This window comes from Bubalus kerabau, chromosome 2 (genome assembly GCF_029407905.1).
Source record: "Bubalus kerabau isolate K-KA32 ecotype Philippines breed swamp buffalo chromosome 2, PCC_UOA_SB_1v2, whole genome shotgun sequence".
NCBI classification, from domain to species: domain Eukaryota; kingdom Metazoa; phylum Chordata; class Mammalia; order Artiodactyla; family Bovidae; genus Bubalus; species Bubalus kerabau.
This window is the reverse complement of record NC_073625.1, coordinates 130,615,741-130,635,297: the sequence shown is the minus strand read 5'-3', so window position 1 is coordinate 130,635,297 and position 19,557 is coordinate 130,615,741. Positions and strand designations below refer to the sequence as shown.

The window sequence follows — 19,557 nt, the reverse complement described above, 5'->3', positions numbered from 1 at the left end:
CTACTTCTCACTTCCACTGTATAAGCATAAGGGATTTGATTTAGGTCATACCTGAATGGTCTAGTGGTTTTCACTACTTTCTTCAATTTAAGTCTGACTTTGCCAATAAGGAGTGCATGATCAGAGCCATAGTCAGCTCCCAGTCTTGTTTTTGCTGACTGTGTAGAGCTTCTCCATCTTTGGCTTGAAAGGATATAATCAATCTGATTTCAGTGTTGGCCATCTGGTGATGTCTATGTGTAGAGTCCTCTTGTGTTGTTGGAAGAGGGTGTTTGCTATGACCAGTGCGTTCTCTTGGCAAAACTCTTATTAGCCTTTGCTCTGCTTCATTCCGTATATCAAGGCCAAATTTGCCTGTTACTCCAGGTGTTTCTTGACTTCCTACTTGTGCATTCCAGTCCCCTATAATGAAAAGGACATCTTTTTTGGGTGTTAGTTCTAAAAGTTCTTGTAGGTCTTCATAGAACCGTTCAGCTTCAGCAACTTCAACATTACTGGTTGGGGCATAGGCTTGGATTACCATGATATTGAATGGTTTGCCTTGGAAACGGACAGAGATCATTGTGTCGTTTTTGAGATCGCATCCAAGTACTGCATTTCGGACTCTTTTGTTGACCATGATGGCTACTCCATTTCTTCTAAGGGATTCCCTTCCCATAGTAGTAGATATAATGGTCATCTGAGTTAAATTCACCCATTCTAGTCCATCTTAGTTCACTGACTCCTAGAATGTCGACGTTCACTCTTGCCATCTCCTGTTTGGCCACTTCCAATTTGCCTTGATTCATGGACCTGACATTCCAGGTTCCTATGCAATATTGCTCTTTACAGCATTGGATCTTGCTTCTATCACCAGTCACATCCACAGCTGGGTATTGTTTTTGCTTTGGCTCCATCCCTTCATTCTTTCTGGAGTTGTTTCTCCACTGATCTCCAGTAGCATATTGGGTACCTACTGACCTGGGGAGTTCCTCTTTGAGTATCCTATCATTTTGCCTTTTCATACTGTTCATGGGGTTCTCAAGGCAAGAATACTGAAGTGGTTTGCCATTCCCTTCTCCAGTGGACCACATTCTGTCAGACCTCTCCACTATGAGCCATCCGTCTTGGGTAGCCCCATACGGCATGTCTTAGTTTCATTGAGCTGGTGGTCCCTGTGATCAAATTGGCTAGTTTTCTGTGATTATGGTTTCAGTGTGTCTGCCCTCTGATGCCCTCTCTTAACACCTACCGTCTTACTTGGGTTTCTGTTACTTTGGATGTGGGGTATCTCTTCACGGCTGCTCCAGCAAAGCGCAGCCACTGCTCCTTACCTTGGACGAGGTCGCTCCTCCTGACCTTGAACATGGAGTAGCTCCTCTCGGCCCTCCTGCACCCACGCAGCCACTGCTCCTTGGACGTGGGGTTGCTCCTCTCGGCCGCTGCCCCTGACCTGGGATGTGGGGTAGCTCCTCTTGGCCGCCGCCCCTGACCTCGGGCGTGGGGTAGCTCCTCTCAGCCGCTGCCCCTGACTTTGGGCGTGGGGTAGCTCCTCTTGGCCGCGTGGTCCGTCGCAGCCGATGTGGTTCTGCGTGGTCTGTAGTTAGGAAATATTTAATGTTCAGCTATGATTCAAGTGAAAACCTATACAAATATTTTTTGTAACTGAAACCATCACAAGTATATGCTTTGAAATATACATCTAAACATTATTTCACATGTAGAGCTAATAAACTGTACATCCAGTTTGTTTGTTTTTTTTGGCTTCATGGAGTTTTATTACAGTGCCTGTTTTATTATAACCCTTATACCCCAGTCTGTGAACATTAAACTGGAGACCAAACAGACCTAATGCCTAAATCCTTTAGAAAAGTACATTCAAGTATTCCAAAGAAACCTTTCTTTAGATTTCATTGAATTTAATTTTGATGGCTTTTTAAATTTTTAAGAAACTTTATTACAAGAGAAAATAATTATCTTTCCTCTGTATTAAATGAAAATAATTTCTTGAGAGAAAAAAATTGCCTGACAAAGTTCAATTAATTGTAGTTAATTTTTTACACAGTTATTAAGCTTTTTATAAATTTAAGCTGTGTTTAACAGATTCTTACATCCCATCATAAAATTCAAAGACCACAGTCTGTTTTGTTGTCATTTCTGAAAGACATTCCTAACGTCTTAATGGAGACATTCCTCAAACAGTGAACCCCAGTGCATATTACTGTCCAATGTAAAACTAATTTTTTATTGTTCTTAAAGCAGATCATTTCAGATAAGTAATTTTATATAAATACAAGAAAATTGAAATTTTATTATAATTAATGAGTTGTATGTCTTTCAGGTAATAAGACTGATAAAAATCTCACCTGAGAAGCCAATAACATTGGCTATTGGCGATGGTGCTAACGATGTAAGCATGATACAAGAAGCACATGTTGGCATAGGTGATTAATATTTTTTCTTTGAACTTGTAAAGTTATAATTATTTGATGATAAATCTTCCTTTTGTAGAATAAAGTACAATGTCACATATACGAATGAAAACGAAATGCAGTGGTGTAATATATCACATCGTATTTCTGTCAGAAACCTATCATTATTAAGCCCAGTATTCAGGATTTTTTAAAAATATTCATTTGGCTGCCCTGGGTCGTAATTGCAACATGGGGGATCTAGTTACCTGACCAGGGATTGAACCCAGGCCCTTTGTTTTGGAAATGTGGCATCTTAGCCACCTGGACCACCAGCGAAGCCACAAGATGTTTTAATTGCAAATTTTCAAGGAAATAAATACCACTAGTGAATTTTATCTTTGCCAGTTCTTCTTCCCAGTAAAGTTAGTTTAGTTTTACATGCAATTTTGTACCTTTTTAAATACTTTTACACAGTATTTTTATCATTTTTAAATTCTAAGTTCATGATATATATAATTATTCTTATTTTAGAATATTATTATTTACTTTATCCATTAGTCTAAAGATTTTGGAATGTATTTTAAAGATAATTTTAGAGACAGGAAATTATACCAAACTATAAAATTTCAAGTAACTTTCTAATTTAATAACCTTTATGCTAATTTTTTTCTATTTTTGCCTAAAATTTTTATTAAATTCAGAATACTAAAATCATTTTATTATATTTATATTACCATTCATTTCCCACTTAAACCATATTTTGACCTGTCTTCCTCAATAATTTTATTGAGGAAGCAAAAGAGAGGAGTATGGGTTTTTGTTGAAGGATAAAATTTTAGAGTTAGAAAAGAACATAGTCCTTGCTCTGGAGTTGCCTATGTGATGAGTACTGATCAGGTCCCATATTTCCAGTGTATCCCTCAAATCAGCTTCTTCCTCTTTGGGATAATTAACTCTTCATTTTGAAAACTTCACTTTCTTTATATTGTTTATGCTGTTGTTTCCCAGAAATCTTCATGATAATTTGATAACTTACTGTATCATATATTAGAGTATAAAAAGCTACAATACTTGTAACAGTTTGGTTTTATCAGTAATATGATAACAGCCAGACGGGTGAACAGAATCAATTCAGCACATCTGGAAATTTAGTATGTAACAAAGGAGATGTTTCAAATAAGTAAGGAAACAAATTATTTGATTTAATAAAACACTGATATAACTAGTTATTTGGGGGAAAAAAGTGAGTCCCTTTCCATTGCTTATAGCAAAACAAATTCCAGATGGATTAGGATTTAAATAATTTTTGAAGGCCATAAAAAATAATAGACTTTAGTGAATAATCCTGTTATTTGAAGTATGGAAGGATCTTTTAAATAGAAAACCAAAGAAAGCAAGGAACTGAAAAGGAAAAAGATCAACATGTGTGACAGAAGTAAATACTTACATAAAAAAATTTTAAAGACAAACTAGTAAAGAATATTTGTAAAATAGATGATAGTATTCCTATTATGTGAGGTCTTAATTTAAGGAGAATAAGAAAAACACTCTAGTAGAAATCTCCGTAATAATCAAAAAGTAAGTTAAAATTGCCTGTCAGATTGGCAAAAAAAACCCTGAAATGGACAAGGGTATAGACTTCCCAGGTGGCACTGTGGTTAAAGAACTCCCCTGCCAATGCAGGAGATGCAAGAGATGGGGGTTCAATCCCTGGATCAGGAGGATACCCTGGAGTAGGAAACGGCAAGCCTCTCCAGATTTCTTGCCTGGAAAACTCCATGGACAGAGGAGCCTGGTAGACTACAGTCCATGGGGTCGCAAAGAGTTGGACACAACTGAGCACACAGGCATGTAGATTAACAAATGCCCTTAAACGATGTTAGTGGGCACATAAATTGGTACACCATGCATTATTATATATAACAATTTTAAATGTGTGCCCTTTGGACTTCCCTGGTGGTACAGTGGATAAGAATCTGCCTGCCAATGTAGGGGATGTGGTTTCAATCCATAGTCCAGGAAGATTCCACATGATACAGAACAACTAAGCCTGTGCACCAAAACTGCTGATCTCGCGTGCCATGACTAGTGAAACCCTCATGCTCTAGGGCCCTAGAGCCACAACTAATTGAGTCCACATGCTCCAACTACTGAAGCCCATGCTCCTAGATCCTGTGCTGTGCAACGAGAGAAGCCATTGTAATGAAAATCCTATGCACCACAGCAAACAGTAACTCCCACTTGCTGCACCTAGTGAAAGCCTGTGCATAGCAAAAATAAAATGTGTGCCCTTTGACCTAGTGACTAGGCCTCCGGGAATTCCTTTTAAGAAAATAAATGACTATGTTAGCAAGCACATATGTCCATATGTAGTAAGTAAACAATGTCCATAATGTAGAAAGTGATGAAAGCAGATTACAAAACAAATAATCCCATCTTTATGTACTTATTTGTATGGATGTTAAGTGAACATACATGAAATATGCATAAGAAAAACTTCTAAGAGTATATGGACCAGAAATAGTGGTTTACTCTAGGAGCTGTAAATACAGATGATTGTCTTTACATTTTGGAACATTTGGATCCTTTTATGACAAAAATAGAAAATTTTAATTTTGAAAAAATAATTTTTTCAATCCTGGTTTCACATTGAAAAAACAAACTTGGCAATAACTTTTGAAACCTAATGAACTATAGTAACCTCAAAAAAAGTGCTCATATTTGTGAGATAAAATTATGTACTGATTTCAAGTAATATTGTACATTTTTCTTTTAAAAAGCACACTGAGTTTTGTATGAGAGTTTTAAAACTGTTAAACATGGTTATTTTGACTTGATTCAGCATATTTTTTATGTCCTTGGGAATAGAGATATGAAAGCTGTTTTATGGCATTCTCTTCATTAGAATAAAAAAATGTTCTTAGATCCTGAACTTTTAATATTTTATATCAATTTTACTTTATTCTAATTCTTTGAAGATTGATGTTACATGCCTAGTATATGTTATAGCTTTGCATTAATTACATATTTGATATAAATAGAGCAACCTTTTGGGAATCTATTGTCTACTATAATTTAGGATATAGTGATCCTAAATCCAGGTTCAGCTGCTACAGATAATTAAGGTATTTGCAGGCATATCTTAAAATTTACATTTACCAATTATCAGTGAACTAACCTTTCTGTCCCCTGTATTACAGGAATCATGGGTAAAGAAGGAAGACAAGCTGCAAGGAACAGTGACTATGCAATAGCTAGATTTAAATTTCTCTCCAAATTGCTTTTTGTTCATGGTCATTTTTATTACATTAGAATAGCTACCCTTGTACAGTATTTTTTTTATAAGGTGAGTTTCATGGAGATATTTTTGAGTTAATTGATAACAGTATTTGAGGTTTCAGTTTAAGGAATGTTATTAATATTACCATACAAATTAGTCTGAAATTTTTTTCTATAAGTCAAAATAATATACTTTTATTATTTTATCATAATATAAATATATAAAATTTATTTATCATAAATATAAATATCATAATAAAAATAGTATATTTTTATTATTTTATCATAAATCTAATGTGTACTCACAGAAAGCAAATCAGTGGTTGCCTGAGGCCAAGAGTGTGGGTGATAGAATTGACTAGAAAAGTATATGGGAGAACTTTGCTTGACAGAAAAGTTCTTTAACTTGATTGTGGTGGCAGTTACATGGATGTATGAATTTGTCAGGACACATTAAAATTCATACTTATTTTATTCTATGTTAATTAGAACATGAATGGTTTGATTTCTTTATTGTTATTTTGTCCGGAACCAGAGGTAAGTAATTTTATCTCCAATATTGTGATTTTAAGCAGAAGTTCTTAATCTTTTTTGGGCCATGAATGACTGGTAGTCTAGTAGTATAAACTACTCAATATAGGGATTTTAGATGTATAAAATAAAATAGATAGAATTACAAGGAAGCCAATTATGTTGAAATATTGTTTTATCTCTTGACCCTTTGGGCAAAGATAGGATTATTTGGAACCAATGTTAAGCGCCTCTGAATACCAAGACATTTACTACATCAGAGTGTTCTGTGTTGCATGCATTTTTATAATTAGTAGCTGCAGCCCAATGAAAGAACACAGGTAGATTGTATAATGCTAATAGATGATGTTGGCAGTTTTTTCTTAGCTTATTATAACAACTTTTGCTGTGACCTGGGCTTCCCTGGTAGCTCAGCGGTTAAAGCGTCTGCCAGCAGTGCGGGAGACCCAGGTTTGATCCCTGGGTTGGGAAGATCCCCTGGAGAAGGCAATGGCACCCCACTCCAGTATTCTTGTTTGGAGAATCCCATGGACGGAGGAGCCTGGTGGGCTACAGTCCACGGGGTCGCAGAGTCGGACACGACTGAATGACTTCACTTTCACTTTCAAGGCTTTTGTAATGGAAAGAGATTTTGATCACTCCATTTATTGTATTTTAAATATTTTTGCATTTTAAAGTAATTTTAGCCCTAAAGTTTAAGTAAACCTTCCTAATTGTATTTTGTATGAAAAGTATTGAATAATAGTTATAAATTCAAAATTATCATATTGTTTGGCAATGATAGGAGTCAAAGGTATTTTCATTCTGACATTTGCAGTGCTTCATAGACTACTTTGAGGCATTTTTTAATAAAATGGGATTCTTATTTTCCTGTTTTTGTATGGACAAGTTCTTATGGGCAGATCTACTTACTATATCAACTGAAGATTATTTTCTGGACTCTTTAATAAAAGTCATTTTTATAAATCATTTCTCATTTAGACTTAAATATTTCAATAATTTCCATTTAATCTTGTTTTTCAGAATGTGTGCTTTATCACACCCCAATTTTTATATCAGTTCTACTGTTTGTTTTCTCAACAAGTAAGTAAATAGAGTCTTTTGTTTTATCCTTTTAGATAAAGAGTAGAGTATGTGTGTTCAGGTTTTGTTAAATATTTGAGGGACCTTTTCTATTTTTCCTAGTCCTACAGATAACTAGCTAGACATAACTTTTCTTATAGTATATTTAATTATCTTAGCGTCAGTATTTCTTTTTTCTGATTTTCAGTTTGAAATGAGTGTGAATACCAAAAAATATTTTAACTGTGGATGCTTTTTTTAAAAAATAGATATTATTACTCTTAATAGCTTGTGAGAGGACTTTGCTATTTTCAACTTATGTATAGTACTTCTATAAAATTCATATCAAGCCAGGCCCCATAATTGTTGGAAGATTACATCATTATTTATTTTTTGACTCATAGAATTTTTTTTAGATTTGGAAGAAACATAGTGATTGAGTCCAGGGATGACATATAGGTTTCATCTCAGAAGGTAAATAATTAAATGGAGGTTCCAAGAGTGCTATATTGAAAAGGATTCTGAAACTATATGATTATATGCTCACAGGGAAAACTTTGTAATAGGTTAACAGTAGCTATAATGAACACTTGATGGGTCTTTTCTTTGTACACATGTCACATAGAGAAGGAAACTGAAATCCATAGGGATTAAGTAACTTGCCCAAGATTACGTAGTTAATAACTAAACCATGCTTGGACCTATTGCTTCTGACTACTTGAGCACCCTTCTCACATATCATACTCAGCATCTCTAATTGATCAAGACATTTGTTCTAATTTATTGAAAGTTTTAATTATCTTAGGTTTTTGGGGTTTTTTTTTAATGAGCTTTTTCCTACCCTTAATCACCGTTTTCTCCTTTGTTTACAACCTGGAACTCTAAATTTGAGACATCTGCTTGGACATTGATTGCTAGTAAAAATGTTTTACTTGGATGAAATAGAGAATGCTGTGAGAGCATGTGACAAGAAGACTTAACCTATTTTGATTAGGTTTTCAGGAATTTATAGTACAATCTGAGAGACAGTATCAATGTTAATAAAAGCTATATGTGAAGAATAGGCAAAGAGCTAAGCACTTAGTACCAATAGTAGTACATATAACTGTTTAGAAGAAGCAGCTATCATCAGGAATTTGAGCCAGAGTATTTTAAGTTTCATGGATCATGGATTAAAGAAAGTGTAGGACTTAGGTTGGAAGACAAAGCTATGAAAGCAAAACTATATGTATAGTGTATCAAAGGAATAATAACAAGCCTAGGACACATGTAAGAGAATTGTGTAAAATTACATCACAGTGGTCAAATTAGAATGTCTTGAAATATAGATCCATCTGACTGTAATAGCAGAATCACGTGACATAACAAAATATTCCAATTTCCACAAAGACTATAAATGTAGAAACATTATGTTTATATAAGAAACCAGTTCAGTTCAGTCGCTCATTCGTGTCCGACTCATTGTGACCCCATGAATCGCAGCACACAAGGTTTCCCTGTCCATCATACTAAAATGGATTCAGTGTAAACTGAAAATATGTAATTTTTATGATGCTTCTTTGTAATTATATGAATAAGTATAATAGTAATGTAGTCTAGAGTCTACAAATTCCTACAAATTTCTCTTTCTAGACACTATATGACAGCGTGTACCTGACTTTATACAATATTTGTTTTACATCCCTACCTATTCTGATATATAGTCTGTTGGAACAACATATAGACCCTCATGTATTACAGAACAAACCCACTCTCTATCGGTAAGTGTTTTCCAATATTAAATGTCCATACCACCTCTTGCAACAAGTAGTACATTATATTTCAATAGTTATCCATTTTTAAAAGTATCTTAAAAATAAGCAAGTATATCAGGCAGTTTCTTGGTGATTAATGTCTTACTAAAGGAAGTACTTAAGTTCTTGTATGATTTATAGGTGTTGAACATTGAAGAGAATATTTGAATGATTTTTCCAGTGTTTTTAGGAATGAATAGTTTGGGCCTAGGAATGCACTGAGCAGTTGCGTAATTTGCACTTACTGTTTTAAACCAATAATACTCTGTTTCATGGGTACGCACAAAAGTTATTCATTACTTAGTTATCTCTAGAGTTCCTAAAAAATAGTTCGTGTTCTAGCCCTGCCAAATTTATGGGTAGTAATTGATGCAAAATATAGAGTTGAGGCCATTAAATCCCATCCCAGGCCCCCTGGGTTTTCAGGACTAACTTATGATTCCCACATTAACTTGACTTTTACGCTTATAGAGATATTCAGTTATCAAGAAATGGCAGTAACTTACCTTTATTTCCCAGGATATCTAGGGCTGGGCTTGACCCAAGATTGTGCATAGTTGTTTAGTCGTGTCTGACTCTTTGCAACCCCATGGACTATAGCCCGCCAGGCTTCTCTGTCCATGGGGATTCTCCAGGCCAGAAGACTGGAGACATGGAGGGTTGCCATGCCCTGCTCCAGGGTATCTTCCCAACCCAGGGATTGAACCCAGGTCTCCCGCATTGCAGGAAGATTCCTTATCATCTGAGCCACCAGGGAAGCCCAGGAATACTGGAGTCGGTAGCCTGTCCCTTCTCCAGGGGATCTTCCCGGCCTATGAATTGAACCAGGGTCTCCTTCATTGCAGGCAGATTCTTTAGCAGCTGAGCTACCGAAGCCCTGACCCAAGATTGGCACAGACTTTTCTTTTCATAATAGCTGTTGATAGATGTGAACTCAGTTAGGAACCTCAGTGCTGAACCTAGCTCACAGGACTCCACCATAAAGAAATAATCATGGCTGAGTTATAACAGAATATAACAGAATTTGACAAAGAGGGAATTCCCAGGCAGTCCAGTGGTTAGGATTCTAGGCTTTCACTACTAGGGGGCCAGGTTCAATCCCTGGTCAGGAAACTAAGATCCCATAAGGCACACATTATGGCCCCAAAAAAAGTAATAGCAAAGAAATAGCAACTTTACACAATTAAACTGAAGAATTATGCCCATATCATATTTCCTTATCAAATGAGAAATTGTATTTGAATATGAGAATTATAAGCTATTACACAGCTGTATGATTTACAAGCAGTGGTTTGTAAATTAGGTTTTGTTCTTCTAAAATTTGTAAGCAATTTTAAATTAAAAAGCCATCTTGTTTCTTAATTATCAAATGGTAATAATTATTTAGTAGATAAATAAGTCCTGATGTATTTTTTTTTCTCTTCCTTTTTTTTTTAAATTTGCAGAGACATAAGTAAAAACCGTCAATTAAGCATGAAAACATTTCTTTATTGGACCACCTTGGGTTTCAGTCATGCCTTTATTTTCTTTTTTGGATCCTATTTTCTCATAGGGAAAGATACATCTCTGCTTGGAAATGGCCAGGTAAAATATACAGTTTTTTACACAATGTTTTTAATAATTAATGTAGTTTGGCTTTTGATAACTTTGTCATAAAAAATAAAGTAAAATTACATTTAAGTTATAAAGTTGTATATATTAAATTAAAATGTAATTATTAAAAGGTTTTAACTTATTTTTAATCAAATTTCATACAAATGAAAATTAAAACAGAAAGGCAGTGCAGTGTAATTTTAATGTGAAACTCAAGTTACCTAAGTAGTTTTGCGGGTTCAAAAATTAATTCATATAAGGGGATATATTCATTCCACTGCATGCGGTTCACTTCAGGATTGTGTTTTAATAATAGCTACTGTTTATTTAGTACTTAATATTGTGCTCAGTGCTTTACATGCTGCATTTCCATTAATCCTCACAGTAATTCTATTGGAACGATACTATTGGCTTTTTCAAATGAGAAATAGAGACAATGTCTAGGGTTTTGCTTTTAAATGGATGGATTTTTTTTTTTTTGGTAAGCTTAAAAAGTGCTGCTGTACTCTTAAGTGCACACCAGCAATCCTGAAGATGTCAAGTTACGGATTAGAATGGCCATATTTCTGAAATTTAAAATTGGAAAGGAGTACCACACAGTTTGTTACTTCTGTGTCCTGACTGGAATGCTCATGTTGAGAGATTCTTTGCAGAAGTGGGCCGCTGTCTCTAGGCTTAACTAGATAGGTTAGGAAGGAAAGAAATGACAACTGTAGTCCTGTGATAGACTGAAAATACTTGTCACCTTTCGGTTCAGTTCAGTTCAGTCGCTCAGTCGTGTCCAACTCTTTGCGACCCCATGAATAGCAGAACGCCAGGCCTCCCTGCCCATCACCAACTCCCTGAGTTCACTCAGACTCATGTCCATCGAATCAGTGCTGCTACCCAGCCATCTCATCCTCTGTCGTCCCCTTCTCCTCCTGCCCCCATTCCCTCCCAGCATCAGAGTCTTTTCCAATGAGTCAACTCTTCGCATGAGGTGGCCAAGGTATTGGAGTTTCAGCTTCAGCATCAGTCCTCCCAAAGAACACCCAGGACTGATCTCCTTCAGAATGGACTGGTTGGATCTCCTTGCAGTCCAAGGGACTCTCAAGAGTCTTCTCCAACACCACAGTTCAAAAGCATCAATTCTTCGGCACTCAGCTTTCTTCACAGTCCAACTCTCACATCCATACATGACCACCATAGCCTTGACTGACCTTTGTTGGCAAAGTAATGTCTCTGCTTTTGAATATGCTATCTAGGTTGGTCATAACTTTCCTTCCAAGGAGTAAGCGTCTTTTAATTTCATGGCTGCAATCACCATCTGCAGTGATTTTGGAGCCCCAAAAAACAAAGTCTGCCACTGTTTCCCCATCTATTTCCCATGAAATGATGGGACCAGATGCCATCATCTTCATTTTCTGAATGTTGAGCTTTAAGCCAACTTTTTCACTCTCTTCTTTCACTTTCATCAAGAGGCTTTTTAGTTCCTCTTCTCTTTCTGCCATAGGGTGGTCTCATCTGCATATCTGAGGTTATTGATATTTCTCCCGACAATCTTGATTCCATCTTGTGCTTCTTCCAGCCCAGCGTTTCTCATGATGTACTCTGCATAGAAGTTAAATAAACAGGGTGACAATATACAGCCTTGACATACTCCTTTTCCTATTTGGAACTAGTCTGTTGTTCCATGTCCCGTTCTAACTGTGCTTCCTGACCTGCATATAGGTTTCTCAAGAGGCAGGTCAGGTGGTCTGGTATTCCCATCTCTTGAAGAATTTTCCACAGTTCATTGTGATCCACACAGTCAAAGGCTTTGGCATAGTCAATGAAGCAGAAATAGATGTTTTTCTGGAACTCTCTTGCTTTTTCGATGATCCAGCGGATGTTGGCAATTTGATCTCTGGTTCCTCTGCCTTTTCTAAAACCAGCTTGAACATCTGAAAGTTCACGGTTCACATATTGCTGAAGTCTGGCTTGGGGAATTTTGAGCATTACTTTACTACTGTGTGAGATGAGTGCAATTGTGCGGTAGTTTGAGCATTCTTTGGCATTGCCTTTCTTTGGGATTGGAATGAAAACTGACCTTTTCCAGTCCTGTGGCCACTGCTGAGTTTTCCAAATTTGCTGGCATATTGAGTGCAGCACTTTCACAGCATCATCTTTCAGGATTTGAAATAGCTCAACTGGAATTCCATCACCTCCACTAGCTTTGTTCGTAATGATGCTTTCTAAGGCCCACTTGACCCCACATTCCAGGATGTCTGGCTCTAGGTGAGTGATCACACCATAGTGATTATCTTGGTCGTAAGATCTTTTTTGTACAGTTCTTCTGTGTATTCTTGCCACCTCTTCTTAATATCTGCTGCTTCTGTTAGGTCCATACCATTTCTGTCCTTTATTGAGCCCATCTTTGCATGAAATGTTCCCTTGATATCTCTAATTTTCTTGAAGAGATCTCTGGTCTTTCCCATTCTGTTGTTTTCCTCTATTTCTTTGCATTGATCACTGAGGAAGGCTTTCTTATCTCTTCTTGATATTCTTTGGAACTCTGCATTCAGATGTTTATATCTTTCCTTTTCTCATTTGCTTTTCGCTTTTCTTCTTTTCACTTGTCACCTTTAGTTTCTGTTTTCTGTTGGCAATACTTAAGAACTCCAAAATATATTTGCAGTTGGGAGAATATGACGTTTTATCTGTGCAACAAACATTTATTGAGGACTAGCCATTCGCATGTCAGAGAAGGCAATGGCACCCCACTCCAGTACTTTTGCCTAGAAAATCCCATGGACGGAGGAGCCTGGTAGGCTGCAGTCCATGAGGTCACTAGAGTTGGACACAACTGAGCAACTTCACTTTCACTTTTCACTTTCATGCATTGGAGAAGGAAATAGCAACCCACTCCAGTGTTCTTGCCTAGAGAATCCCAGGGACGGGGAAGCCTGGTGGGCTGCTGTCTATGGGATCGCACAGATTCGGACACGACTGAAGCGACTTAGCAGCAGCAGCAGCAGCCATTCCCGTGTACTATACTAGTGCCTAGATTTATGAGAGAAACTAACACACTCGGTTATAGAGCTTAGAGTCTTCTGAGAGATACCAGAAATGAGCAATTGAAATAAAACAATATTCAAGGGCATAAAGGAAATGAATTTCAATTTTAGGCTTTAACCATGCAAATCCCTTTAGGATGTAGAATAGGAACATACATATTATTGCCACTTGTGAGGACATGCTTAGCCAGGTTTGGAAAAATGTATGAATCTAGTTTGTGTTGCATGAATGTTAACAGCATTTTCCCCAAGTAATTGAATTTTATTGAATTTTTTTCTCTGTGCCAGGTATATTCCATGTATTAACTTACTAAATTGTAACAACAGTCCTATATGAAGAAAATATATGTTACTTTTTTCATATTAGAAAAGTAATCTCAGGTTAAGAAACCTGCCTCAAGTCACATAGTAAATAAATTACAAAAGTATAATTCAATATTATATAATTGATATATAATATTCTATATTATATAGAATATTATATTCTATATTATACAGTATAAATCTGTATAATGTCAAAGCCTGTATGCTTTGCCATGATCCTAAATTCTGTTGAGAAACAATTATTAGCCTGATACACTTTTGTGCAGTATTACCACCTGTGCAAGGACCATCAAATTTATTTATTTATTTATTTATTTATTTATTTGCCTGTGCTAGGTCTTGGTTGCTGCTCACAGGCTTTCTTTAGTTGCAGTAAGCAGGGGCTACTCTCTAGCTGCAGTGCAATGGCTTCTCATTGTGGTAGCTTCTCTTGTTGCAGAGCAGGGGCTCTACAGTGTGGTCTTAGTAACAGTGGCCCATGAGCTTAGTTGAGTCTTTGCATGTGGGATCTTCCTGGGCTGGGAATCGAACCTGTGTCCCTGCATTGGCAGGCAGATTCCTAACCAATGAATCACCAGGGAAGTTCAGTCATCAAATATATAGATATATGGATGAGCATGCCCATTTCCACCTAAAATACTGGGCCAAAAATGGGATAGAATAAAGAGGGGGGAAAGTTAAGAAAAAAGGAAGATGTCATTGGATAAAAAGGAAGTTAAAGAGATCTCTTTTGTGCTAGTTACTTTTCTTCTGATTTTGAAATACTGTATCCGAAAAATATACAAAAATAAAAAGTTAAACCACCTGTTCTCCTTGTATCATAATTATTCCTATCATTTTTACATATTTCTATTATTTTTTCATTAACCTCAGAATTTATATCCTCTTATTTCTCAATAACCTTATCATCATTTTCCCCTTAATATTGCCTTAGTGATTTTTCTTATTAAAAATGCTTCAAAAATATTTTTTCATAGCACATAATATTCAGTTCAGTTGCTCAGTCATGTCTGACTCTTTGCGGCCCCATGAACTGCAGCATGCCAGGCCTCCCTGTCCATCACCAACTCCTGGAGTTCACCCAAACCGATGTCCATTGAGTCGGTGATGCCATCCAACCATCTCATCTTCTGTCATCCCCTTCTTTTCCTGCCCTCAATCTTTCCCAGCATCAGGGTCTTTTCAAATGAATCAGCTGTTCCCATCAGGTGGCCAAAGTATTGGAGTTTCAGCTTCAACATCAGTCTTACCAATGAACATCCAGGACTGATCTCCTTTAGGATGGACTGGTTGGATCTCCTTGCAGTCCAAGGGACTCTTGAGCGTCTTCCCAATACCACAGTTCAAAGGCATCAATTCTTCAGCGCTCAGCTTTCTTTATAGTCCAACTCTCACATCCATACATGACCACTGGAAAAACCATAGCCTTGACTAGACTAACCTTTGTTGACAAAGTAATGTCTCTGCTTTTCAATATGCTGTCTAGGTTGGTCATAACTTTCCTTCCAAGAAATAAGCGTCTTTTAATTTCATGGCTGCAGTCACCATCTGCAGTGATTTTGGAGCCCATTACATGGCATAAATTATTTAAGAATACTACAGTTTTGATTTGCTTCTAGTTTTTAGTGACTTTTAAAATTAAATCTTGAGCATGCTTTATATGAAAGAAAAAATCTTAATGAAAGGTAAATTGTTGTTGGCCCTTTGGTATAAAAGTTTTTTTTTTCTTTTTACCATTAGTTAACTACCATTTTTTTAACTCAAATTGTATATCATTAAGTTCCTTCCCCTTTTAGCCTACCAGTTCTATCACTCAGGTATATGCCACTAGAAATTAATCTACCACTCCCTGCCACCAGTACTAGTAGATACAGTGAGAAAGGGGCATATGTTACAGTCAGTCGGATTGGATTTACATCCTGGCACCTGAAGTTATCATTTGAGTGATTTGGGATGAGTTAGTTAACCTCTCTGAGACTCAGTTTCCTCCATCAAAATTAGGAGCTTAATTACTACCTTATAGGTTTGCTGTGAGGAGTAAATGATATATGTAGGGTATTAGGCATAGTGGCTAGCATACAGAAGTACTCAACCTTCAGAATATTGTTATTATTGCTATCAAGTCTTTTTACTGAAGACCTTGTCCTACCCAATCCCATCTAGCCTACTTCTCCCACAAACTCTCTCTTTAACCGTGTAACTGCCCTTGCTGGCTCTCTCAGAACATGCAACATTCATTTCTAGTGTTCAAAGCCATTTCTGTTTGCTCTCTAGAATGCTGTTGCCTCTTTCTCTTATGTCTGTCTATTCTTCAGGGTTGAGCCTAGGTTGTAATTTTGAGAAAGAAAAATCTTTTTGTATTTTTTACTACAGAACTTTTTTTTTTTAATGTTAATGATTTTAATTACTCTTTTCATACTATACATGTCCTCAGCTGTTGAAACCTAATCATCAAATGATAAGAGCTCTGTGTTAAGATAGAAATATACTATTTTATATTTGTATTCCACAGAGAAGTCAGTATCTTTATTTTAATTCAAATGATTTAACAACTGTAATTGCCAATCAGGTCATTAAAGACACATATGCAATTTAATTCCTAACAGTACATATAGATTTATTTTAATTAAAGCTTGTATGATTGAAATGTCTTTGATTATCTAGTTCATTGCATAATTTCCCTGCATATTCTCTTATTCATGAGAATATTTAAAGCACTAATAATACTCAAATCAATAGGAAATTATTCATATACAGAGAACAGAAAATATACATTGCTTCTTACAGTATCATCCAACAGTTGGTCAATGTTTAAAATGAATAAAAAGAGATAGTTTGTACTGGAGAACTGAACAACTGATTAACTCTATAGAAGGTAATTGTCTTATAGATCAATGTATAGTTAAGTTAAACCTGTTACAAAATTGGAAGAAGTTATATATTTTTTTTTACTATTTCTACTTCCTGGCCTCCTTTTCTCCCTTGAATGTACTCCTGTGGGACTTTCCCCCAAAGCACTCCCATCCAAACCATGTTCTTTATGTTCAGCAGCACCCGTTTTATTGCTAAATCCAAGAGCATGCCTTAGCCCTTATGAACTCAACCACTGGGTACAATTTATGAAGCCTTCCTGCCTGCCACAGTATCTTCTCTCAGTCTCTATAAGTTACTTTGGCTTCATTACCAACTATTCCTTTTCAGTCTTTTAGGGACCATAGTAGCTGCCTTCTTCCTGCTTCCATTCTTTCCCTTCCTACTATCCATTCTCTGCACAGCAGCCCAAGTGATCTTATAAAAATGAAAACAATTTTGGACTACCTCTTGGACTGTATTTCCTACCACCTTCCCTTTTAGTCACTCTGTGCCAGCCACACTGGTTTTCTTGCTCCTTCAGACTAATTTATTCCTGTATTAGGACTTCTGCACTTACTCTTTCTCGGCCTAGATTCTTTTCCCTCATGTGGTCATGTGGCTGAATCCCTTAATTCCTTCAGGTCTCCTGAACTATCACTGGCTTGACTCAGACTTTCTAGACCACTCCAGTAAAATCCTGTCCCTCCCACTTTCCGTCACTTCCTGACCCCTTACTCTACATTTATTTTTCTTCATGGTGCCTGCCTCTACCTGAAAGTATATATTTTTAAGTTTATTTTCTGCCTTTTCTACTAGGCAAATTCCACGAGGTCAGGAGTGTTACATTATTACTGCTTCATTCCCCAAGGTCTAGAATGGTACTTGGTATGGAATAGATTCTCCGTTATTATTTCTTGATTGGCTTTACAAGTGAGTAATGAATCATCTTCTTTAATTTGAAATATAAGGTTGGCTTTATTAAATAATTAGGTAGCATATTAAGTTAAAAGAAGTGGCTTAAAAACCCAAAACATTGTGATAGAAAATGTTTTGAGCATTTGTCTCTTCCGAGCAGGAACAGATCCAGGTTTAGTAGTCTAAACCTTACTCATTTTGGCAGGCGCTCTTTAAGTGAAAAAAACATAAAACTATAAGTACAAACATAAGTATATGTGAAAATGATTGTTAGTGACATAAATAAGTTCTATTTAACGCAAGCCAAATAAGCCCAACTCAACTTCTCTTTAGCTAGATCCCCAAATTTCTCTGCCACTCACCTCATCACCAGTTAAACTAAATTCGAGGGGAAATCACAGAGAAATAGTCTTAAGTTATTGCTGCAGTTGAAATAAACTAGTTTGCTAATTTACCCAAAAAAGAGAGTGTGAATTTGTTTTCTACAGCTCCCTCTAGGTCCTTAAATGCTCAAATTTTAAATCATTCTCTGCTTCAAAGGAAGATACACATAATTAGCCCCAATCTGGGCCAGTAAAACCAGATACTGAGAGGTAGATATGTGTGGTTGTTACCATTTCCAGGCCCAGGTGGCCTGACTGTATTAATTACCTGTTTCCATATCACTGAAAGAGGAGCTGGCATTCTTGAGAGCCAAATTGAGTGAGATACAATGTTTTTTCAGTATTCTAAGTCATTTCTAGAGATGATAAAAGCAGGAAAAGTCTTTTCCATTATTTTCCTCTTGACAAATAAGCTCCCCAGATCAGATCAGATCAGTTGCTCAGTCGTGTCCGACTCTTTGCGACCCCATGAATCACAGCACACCAGGCCTTCCTGTCCATCACCAACTCCCGGAGTTCACTCAGACTCATGTCCATCAAGTCAGCGATGCCATCCAGCCATCTCATCTTCTGTCGTCCCCTTCTCCTCTTGCCCCCAATCCCTCCCAGCATGAGAGTCTTTTCCATTGAGTCAACTCTTCGCATCAGGTGGCCAAAGTACTGGAGTTTCAGCTTTAGCATCATTCCTTCCAAAGAAATCCCAGGGCTGATCTCCTTCAGAATGGACTGGTTGGATCTCCTTGCAGTCCAAGGGACTCTCAAGAGTCTTCTCCAACACCACAGTTCAAAAGCATCAATTCTTCAGCGCTCAGCCTTCTTCACAGTCCAACTCTCACATCCATACATGACCACAGGAAAAACCATAGCCTTGACTAGACGGACCTTTGTTGGCAGAATACCCTCAAATAAAGGGATATTAATGATTCATTGTTGATTGTAAGAACCATTATTTATTGGTTACTTTTTTACCTTTTAAGCTATTTGTTTTTTAATTGAAGTATAGTTAACTTACAGTGTTGTTCGTTTCACATGTATAGCATAGTCATTCAGTTGTATGTATACATATATATATTCTTTTTCAGATTCCCATTATAGGTTATTACAAGATCCCTGTGCTATACAGTAGGTCCTTACTGTTCACCTGTTTTATATATAGCAGGGTGTATATGTTAATCCCAAACTTCTAATTTATCTTCTCTCCCCACCCAACCCTGCTATCCCCTTTGGTAACATAAGTTTGTTTTCTGTGTCTGTGAATCTGTTTCTGTTTTATAAACAATTTCATTTATATCTTTTTTTTTTAGATTCTGTGTATGTGACATCATATGATATTTGTCTGACTTACTTCACTTAATATGATAATCTCTGGGTGAATCCATGTTACCAAAAATGGCAT

General features: G+C 36.6%; 1 protein-coding gene across 4 annotated transcripts in view; it reads left to right on the top strand.

Moving 5' to 3' along the window:
• Nucleotides 1–19,557, top strand: part of ATP11B (ATPase phospholipid transporting 11B (putative)) — a 118,894-nt gene that overhangs the window by 75,139 nt on the left and 24,198 nt on the right. For all 4 annotated transcript variants that reach the window (XM_055568949.1, XM_055568948.1, XM_055568952.1 and 1 more), the window contains 5 exons: nucleotides 2,321–2,423; nucleotides 5,594–5,739; nucleotides 7,227–7,286; nucleotides 8,898–9,025; nucleotides 10,504–10,642. In XM_055568949.1, coding sequence (XP_055424924.1) covers nucleotides 2,321–2,423; nucleotides 5,594–5,739; nucleotides 7,227–7,286; nucleotides 8,898–9,025; nucleotides 10,504–10,642 — 576 coding nt within the window. The remainder of the gene's footprint in view (nucleotides 1–2,320; nucleotides 2,424–5,593; nucleotides 5,740–7,226; nucleotides 7,287–8,897; nucleotides 9,026–10,503; nucleotides 10,643–19,557) is intronic.